Below are 9,290 nucleotides of genomic sequence, written 5' to 3'. Positions count from 1 at the left end.
TAATATATTTTTATAATATATGGTGATAAAATTAAATATATATAAGTAGGTGTGCGGTAGTTTGATTTTATTAGATGATATAAAAAGTAAGAATGCGAATTAATAACTATGTAGGGCTATACTATTTGTGGGTCTCGAAAGTAAGTATGTATATATTTTAAATTTTTAACATTTAAATATCACCCAATAAATATTTTTGATTCCTGAAATAAGTTTTGTGAAAAAAATGTATATACCAATTAATTGAGCTAAACTAAAATTAAGTTAGTAAATTAAAGTAGAAAAGTTCAATTTATGGGACCATTGAGATTCTTAAAGATTCAAGTATTTGATTTATAAGGTGGATTTCGATCTCAATGATTTTGGTGGTGTTATTTTTGTTAAGAGCTTCTATGTTAGGCGGTGTAGAGAAATTGTATTGTAATCTTTTTAAAATTCTTAAAACCATTATATATTTTTAGCCTTGTGTTGAAAATGATTATTCAATAATTGGAAGGATTTTCTGGCTGGAATTAATTTTTATAATAGTACTAAATCTCTGCTATCCATCAGTTAATTTATATTCTTAGTTATTGAATATAAAACATTTTGAAGCATTTTCCAACTATCCATTAAAAATTAATATACTTGTTTATAGTGGCATAATTTGGAATTGGTTCTGGGGTGGGATTGGGATATAAGTTTATACTATTGTTCTAGTGGGGCTATTTGTTTTTTTTGTCTAGTTGAATTTGCTTCATTGCACGTAAAGTTATAATTATATCTTAATCAGTTGATGAAAACATGAAACTTAAACTTAAATAGGTATGTTATAGCCTATAGGAATATTGTAATAAAGAAAAATTGTATATTACACATTTTTACAAAAGTTTAAAATTGAATTAACATATTGTACATAATAGTTATTTATTATTAATAGAAACTATAATTAATAAATTGTATTGTACATTATAGTATTTAATGTATTAATATGAGTATCTTGAAAATTATTTAAAATGATTGTATGTACAAATAATTTATCATAGTATAAATTATTAGTACTATATTATAACAATATATTATTGTGGAACTAATTAGTAATTATCTACTTTAAATTTAAAAATAATCATAGGTACATTTTTTTTAATCTATTGTGGTCTTATATTTTTGGAGCTCGAAAGCATATCCTGTTTTACAGCTCGGGACAAATTTTTAATTAATTAATTTACCTATTAAACTTTTGAAAAAAAATAGTCAAGAGTCAATTGAGTCAGACTCAATAGTACTTATCAAATGTTTAAATAAACAGTCATAGTTCTTACAATAATTCTTATATATTTGCAACAATATTGGGAAGTGATTATTATTTTAAATACTGTTTGTTATGACTGGAATGTGGAAGTCTAACTCTATATATTATTTATTTAATTGAATTTGTGCCTACATATAACATTTTTATTTATTTTAACTTATTAGAATGATATAATTATTTTTCATAATATGAATTATGAAATTTGAACAATAATACTATATTATAAAGTCTATCTTCAATGCACCGAAATAATTATTAAAATAATTATAATAAATAATAATATAATAATTATTGTAACCGTCAACCGGTCTTGAGTAATATGGCGGTGATTGGCCGCTTGGCGGTATTCATGTTAACTAAAATACTAAAATCGTGCCACTTTTTTCACCTGTGCATTGTGCATATATTTACATTATTAACAGTGAATCTCGCGTATCAGTTGCCATACAGAAATCTGTGTCCTTATCATTTTTCTAACAACTGCCGAATTGCAATGATATGAGTACATGACAATTTAAAATGATACTCAAACGGTCTGTTATTGACTGTTCACTGTTATTTAGTATTAATATTAAGTTATTTAATATTTTATTTTTATAATTAATAATTTAAATAGTATATTCTACTTTTCATTTGTTTTTCCATAAATTGTTTGTTCATACTTATTTTGAACAATTTGAACTTCCACCTTTCACCCAACCAACTAACGTGATTTTAATTGCTGTATTGAGTTTAATTTCGTAAGTATGTGTTGTACTGACGTTAAACGGCGGTAAAGCATTTTATTATATTATGCATCTTCATAATTTTATCAATAGACATAATATAAACAGTTTATTAAAAATAGAAAAAATTGAAAAATTGAAGCAATTTGTATGAACATTTTTTGTTATTGATTTATTTGTCTTTAATACTGAGTATCTTTATAATTTATGGCTGATGTTGATAAGTCTAAAATGGTTTTTTTTTTTTTATTTGTTGGAGATGTTTCAACATTGGCATGACTATTAGAGTTTAATTATATAAAAATTATTACTTTCACTGGTTTAAAGCAACAAACACATTTCTGTGCTAAAAATTTCAACTGTGAAATGATATATTAGACATCCAATATCTACATTTATGTCAATTGTTAATGTTTTCCAGTTTTGAGTTAAATATAGTATATCATTGTTAAATTATTATGATTACCTACTTTCGAATGATGATTGCGGCCACAAGAGGGTTGTTCTTTTATTATTTATTTATTAAAAGTCAATCCACCTTTTACATAATATATATATGGTATATATTTTGGTTTCCCCATACTCACTGAAAACTTAACAATTAAGTAGATTTAGATTTGTTCAATTTTAACCATGAAGTTTTTGTTCAAAATGCTATTAAAGAAATAAGAATAGGTACTCACATTTATATTCTTGTGTTTTTTTTTATGTGTAGGTACTAAAGTTTTGCCTTTGCTCAGTACAACTTATTTTTATGAATAGCAACCACATATTTTTACAATCAAATACTTTTCTTTATACATTTCAGTGATTTTATCATTTTCTTAAAATATTTTGAATATTATTTAAATGCTGCACCCATAACATGTAAAATTATTTTTTGTTTAAGAATTATGTATCATTTTTTGAGTTGAGAGATGGCATCATTAATTTCCTAATTTCCTTCTGCAGTTATTATTTTGATTATATGACTAATGATTACTAATAACATTATACGATTCAGCTAATATTATATTTTTAAAGAATTTGTTTGATTTTAAAAGAAAATTATGTGTGAAGTTGAACATTCAAGACAAGAATTATCTGTTATACTGTAACTAATATTATTGTAAAAAACTTTTAACTGCTAAAAATAATTTAGATTTTTTTTTTAAATACTACATTATCTATTAAAAATAGATTAAAAGATTTATCTCATTGTGCTGAAAAAATACTGATTAATAGTATTTCTATTGATATTAAAGTATTTACATAACTATTAATTAATACTTTTGAAAGTATCCTAGATAACCATATTTGAAGTTTTAATTAAATTAACTGAATAAAGGCTTACCTACATTGCAACAGTAGTGGTAAAATGTAGCTGGATACAATTTTCTGTTAAGGCTCTGCCAAGACAATAAGCTATTATTTTATCGCCCTTGCTGTAGTGTATGTATAAGGACCTTTAAGTATATGACTTGATTAAAAAAGAATATTGTATGGGTATAGGCATATATTTGTGTGTTAAATTATCAAATTAATTTATTTCAAACTTATAACATGTATATTTTAATTGTAAGATAACATTTTTTTAGGTGAAATATGAGCAAAAAAGCAAAAACCACACCTAAAGAAGAATTACCTCCAGGATCATTACTAAAAGATATCAACGGTATCGAATGGGAAATCCAAAACATAATTGGCAGTGGAGGGTTTGGATATGTTTATTGTGGTTAGTTGAGTTATTAATTAATTATAATAAACCATAAAAATACTTATTTATAATGTATTTTTTAGGAACAAAATATAAGGCTAGAACAAAAACAGAATATGCAATTAAGACAGTATGATATTTTTAATAATAACAATTATCACATAAAATTTAAACAAAATTATTTTATAAAAAATGAATTGATTATTTTATTTTAGTACATTATATAAAAAATCATTGGGTTTATTTTAGCTTATTACATGTATTGGAAAAAAATTTTGTTTTTATTTTATTTTGGTTTTAATTAGTATTTCTGATTTCATATAATAAAATTGTATTGTATTTATAAAATAATATATTCTTAATTGAGCTTTGATGATAGGAAAATATGGAAAGTGGACCCCTGTTTGTGGAACGGATGTTTTATCTTAAAAACGTGAAGGAAGAAGGTATTTAAATATAATTTTATGTGTATAATTTGTTCACCAATTAAATGTGGTTATGTTCTAACCAAAATGCGCAATTTTTAATTGTAATTACCAAAATTTACACTTCTCAGCTCCATTTAAAGAAAAAAACACATTTTCTCGGTGAATAGAGTATAGATATATTAAATAATTGTGTAAATTAATTATTTTATGTCTAGATGTTAAAAAATGGATAACAATTAAAAAGTTGAAAGAATTACCTCTACCAAGATTCTATGGTTTTGGAAGCACTATTCACAATAACAATAAATATAGATTTATAGTCATTGAAAAGTTTGACAAAGATTTGGAGGCATTTCTTCAAACTGTTTCAGATAGTTTACTACTAGGAGCTGTCATTAACATAGTTCGACAAATTGTAAGTAATACATTTTATTTTATTAATGTTACATCAATTTGAATTTGTTTTATTTATTTTTATTTTTAGATTGATGCCTTAGAGTTTATACATGAATGTGGATATGTTCATTGGGATATCAAATGTCAAAATATATTTATTGGTAAAAAGCCAAAAAATAATCATGTGTATTTAGGAGATTTTGGTATGGTAACTAAGTACAAGACTGAAGATGTTAAGCCAGATAAAAAATGTGCCAATAATGGTACACTAAATTATATAGCTCTAGATGGCCATCTTGGAAGTAATTTTTGTTTTTTTTTTTTTTTATTGTTCAAATTTCTTACTACATTTTTTATGTTTTATACAAATTGTATTTACTTTGTAGTGCATACGCGACGAGGTGATCTGGAAAGTTTAATGTATAATGGTTTGGAATGGTTAAAAATAAAATTACCATGGAAAAATTTAACATTGCCTAAAACTATTAAATCTAAAAGTGAGATGAAGGATGCAATTTTAGCTGCAGGGCCAAATAAAAAAATTTATGATTTTAATAATGTACCAAATTGTAAGTATTATAAATTTTTTTAATGAAAAAGTAATAAAAATAAAACATTTACTTTATTAAAATTAAAATTTTTGGGATATATTTTTATTAGTAAGTATTAAACTATATCTGGGGAATGGTGTGGCATAGTATTTGGCCATAGTTGCAGAATAGTGCTGGAGTTAAGCACTGTCTTTATATTAGGTAATAATTTTAAAGCCATGTACCTCATACAAAAATACATATTCCTTAAATCTACTATTATAAAAAAAATATCCTACAGTTAATGATCATAATTTTCAAAATTTAATATGAAATAAAAATAAATCCATATCAATTGGTTATATTTTAATACTAGAGATAACTTAAGTTAATATAATAAACAATATTGGTTCAATGTTCATGGGTAATAAAGGTAACAAGAAATTAATGTAAATAAATTATTAATACTTGAAATTATCTTAAGATATTGTACTTTAAAATGTATTATATTATTTTATTCAAGAGTAACTAAAGAGATTCTTGTAGTGAATTTGAATGTAATGTTTACTTAAAATAAAAATAATAATTAAAAAATATATTATCATTTTTAAAGAAATTTTATTGGTTCTATGATTGTCATAAATATATAATACATAAATTAATAGCTGGTTTAAATTATTTTTGTGAAATTGTTGTAAAAATGCTTTTTATTATTTTAAATTTATTTAAATTATTTACAGGTTATTTTGAAACCATGAATTTGATTTATAATCTAGAACCTGCAGAAAAGCCAGATTATGCTTTATTGAAGAAACTGTTAAAGCAGTATAAAACAGAAAAGTTGAGTTCAAAAAAATAACTAAAAAAATTTACTGTAATTTTTGTAAATAAATAAATAATGAAATGTAGCAAAGTAAATAGTATGTACAGTATTTATTTATTTATAATTTATTATACAATTAATTGCAGCATAAAAGAAATTTTATACATTTTTCTTTAAGAATAAATATTTTTTTTAATGGACAGTCCATAATATTTTTATCTAAAATTATTAATTATTCAATAATATTATTTTAAGTTTTTATATGCACTGAAATAAGATTGTTAAATGCATTGTAATATATATTATTTTGTATTTCAAAATTTAGTATACCTACCTTAATTAAAATGTAATTATAAAATGTGAAAATGTTTTTTACAATTTTGTTTATAATTTGTTAGTATACATAAAAAATTAACTGCTTGTATATATTAGAGATGTTTCAAGACAATATTGTTTTTGAATGAATAGTTTTGAAAAAGTGTACCATATTATTCTATTAGTTATTGTTTACATTTGTATTCACTCATTTTTTTAGATTCTGAATGTTTTTTTTTGTGTCCATGTACATTATAATTTGTCAAAATAATGCTTCTATTTAAAGCTTTGGGGGCTAGTTAATGGGGGAACAGTTAATAGACGTTGGGTTGCTGGGGTCTAGAGTCTAGACGATTTAAGAAACTGTGTCAATTGATAGAACGAACTAACAATTCTGATTGATTTAAACCACACTAATTTTAATACAACACTGATGAGGAAAACACGTGTAAACAGTTTTTAATAGTTTTGATGTTCACGCGAGATTGTTAGCTTTAATTTAACTATTAAGTAATATAATTAGAAAAATATTCAATAGGTATCCAAAATAATCAAAATACAGTGCAAGAAGAAACAGTAGAAATATAGAATACCTGTTGCTTTATCATATAGAAGTGTGCCGCGATTGTGGTATAAAATATTAAGATTTAAGGTCATACAGGTTTAGTATTAATATAAAAATAGGAATTTTTCAGTATTAAATTTTTGTCATCAATACACAACATTTTACAATGACTTAAAAAATAAAGGTTCTTCGTTGAAGAAAAAGTTGGTTATATGCGCGAAAATTATGCGAAGAGCAGTAGCCGCGTTGTTTTTAAAAAGGTTGAGAGCCACTGCAGTCTAAAGTGGTTTGATTTAATATTTTAAAATTTAAATACTTACAGTAAATTAACTTAAATTTTATAGAGATATAGAATACCTATTTCTAGTTTTGATCAAGTAATTATTTTTTTGATTGACCATGTTAGGTTAACAATTTTTATTATTATTTATCAAAGCATAAGCATAAAGTTTTTCGTTTGAAATGGTTGCAAAATATGTTATTTTTTGACTCAGTCTAAAAACATCATATTTGCTTATTATATTTATTATAGGTACATATTATTGTAATTTATAGTGTGTAATTATAGGCTTGAAAAATCAAAGTATTATGAGATACCTAGTCACAGTTAAATAGTTTATTAATTTTTAGTTGGTAAATAAATGAAATTTATTAAATATAAATTTAGGTGACATAAAAAAGGGCTAGCATTTAAAAAAAGCATTAAACATATAAATTAAAATGTATAATACAGGGTGATTTTTTAATCAAATAATACCTACTCATTATTTAAAAATGTATTACCCAACCTTTCTTAGAATTTTTTTTTTTTTTTTGATATAATATCCTGCCTACGAAATAAAACATTTTTTTTTTAATTGAATTTTTTATCGTTATAATTATTTTAAAACTTTGAATTATATTATACATTTTTAATTTCGTACTGTGAAGTAGAATATTTTGTGAAGTTATTCGATAAAAATTAAAATTTGAACGAGTTGTTTTCAAGTTATAACTGTTATAAGTAGGTATTTTAAATTTTGGTGAACGGAGAGAAATGGTACGAGGTATTATTCTGCTTCACAATATTATGAAATTCAAAATGTAGGTAGGTGTTTTGGGTTGACTTATTTATTTATTATTGTAATATAAAACATTGATTTTATAACTATACCTATAATCATTGAACGATAGATAGGTAGTAGTGTATAGTTATTAGTTTGAGATGTTACGTTAATTTTATCAGTGAAATAAGTAGGTAGGTTATTATTGTTATTAATCGTTTACACCTGTAGTTGAATTATAACGTGTGTAAGTTAAATCTATGCTTAGGGTTTAGGAATTAACGCGTTAAAATTTATTAAAAAATAATTAAAAAACTTTATTATAAATCTTCATAAATTTATAAGAGTTAGTGTTAAAATGGTATATTTATGTGTATGGTTGTATAGATACGAGATACCTATGTATTATATATTTTGTATAATACAATAATGTAATACTCCAGTCGATAATATTATGTTTTTTGATAAGTATTTTCAGAAAGTTTGAAGCATATAATGTGTGTAATGTCTGATATAAGTACTTGCAGTAATCTCTCTAAAATTTGTTTTAGTAACCCATTATATTTAAACATATTCCGCTGGGTATTGTTTATTCTGTTACGACTTATATTGTCCCCTAGGAGTTCCACCTTTAATTCAATTATATCAAGTTTAATTACGGTTTCCTATAATTTGCATTCCTTTGGGCTTATTTTAATATCTTAGCATTTAATAGGTAAGTATTCAAAATCCTAATAACTAGATTTAAAATTGTATAGCATTTATAGAAACTATAACGAAGTTTTAACTTATCTACCTTGTACAATTTAATTAAAAAACACGAACGGGTTTTTTTATTAAATTTATTTACTTTCGTTTAAATATTCTTTATGTGTAGTGTGTACATGTGTATTATAGAGATGTTATATTTTCAAATGTATTTGCTATTATTCAATATACATTAATTCATTAATATACACAGAGTTAGTAAAAAGGTAATATTTTATATCTTTATACTTGTTACTTATTAGCATTTAAAGACGATATGTCGATAAGTTTTTCAAAATATCTTTAAATATCAGTAAGCCATTGAAATTATTGTGACACTGCAAACATTATAATATGAGATAGAACCAATTAATATAATTGGGTAACATATTTTTAGTGGTTTATAATTTGATAGTTTGTACATTCAAATAAAATAAAATAATATAATAATTATAATTTATCAATAGGTACTTAATATTATATGAATCAGTTTGAGTTTCTATATTTTTGTAGAGCTCGATAATATATGAGTATCGTGGAATAGGTAAATATAGCATAATCATTAATCACTATTATTTTATATTACTATCGGCTTTCTTTCACTTGATTTTAAGTTGTTAGTATTATTGGTTGGTACCTATATTTATAATTACAACTAATTTAGTATTATTCAGTTAAAAATACAATTATGATTTGGCTAAAATTTAGTAAGGCTCTAACTATTAATTATT

The 9,290-nt window shown here is 23.4% G+C and overlaps 1 protein-coding gene across 1 annotated transcript; it reads left to right on the top strand.

Moving 5' to 3' along the window:
• Nucleotides 1–1,792: 1,792 nt before the first annotated feature.
• LOC114122935 (nucleosomal histone kinase 1-like) lies at nucleotides 1,793–6,166 on the top strand. Its single transcript, XM_027985743.2, has 8 exons — nucleotides 1,793–2,031; nucleotides 3,594–3,730; nucleotides 3,796–3,842; nucleotides 4,092–4,158; nucleotides 4,356–4,555; nucleotides 4,625–4,838; nucleotides 4,923–5,105; nucleotides 5,807–6,166. The coding sequence occupies exons 2-8, from the start codon at nucleotides 3,601–3,603 to the stop codon at nucleotides 5,923–5,925; spliced, it is 960 nt and encodes a 319-aa protein (XP_027841544.1). The 5' UTR covers nucleotides 1,793–2,031; nucleotides 3,594–3,600; the 3' UTR covers nucleotides 5,926–6,166.
• Nucleotides 6,167–9,290: the final 3,124 nt, after the last annotated feature.

The sequence above is a fragment of the Aphis gossypii genome, chromosome 2 (genome assembly GCF_020184175.1).
Source record: "Aphis gossypii isolate Hap1 chromosome 2, ASM2018417v2, whole genome shotgun sequence".
NCBI lineage: Eukaryota > Metazoa > Arthropoda > Insecta > Hemiptera > Aphididae > Aphis > Aphis gossypii.
The sequence above is the reverse complement of the archived record's forward strand: the minus strand, read 5'-3'. Positions and strand labels throughout refer to the sequence as shown.

Excerpts from the sequence above, each read along its gene's own strand:
- LOC114122935 (XM_027985743.2), top strand. The coding sequence starts at position 3,601 with ATGAGCAAAAAAGCAAAAACCACACCTAAAGAAGAATTACCTCCAGGA. Across the intron at positions 4,839-4,922 it reads TCTAGATGGCCATCTTGGAA|TGCATACGCGACGAGGTGAT; the intron begins GTAATTTTTGTT and ends TTTACTTTGTAG. Across the intron at positions 5,106-5,806 it reads TTTTAATAATGTACCAAATT|GTTATTTTGAAACCATGAAT; the intron begins GTAAGTATTATA and ends AATTATTTACAG.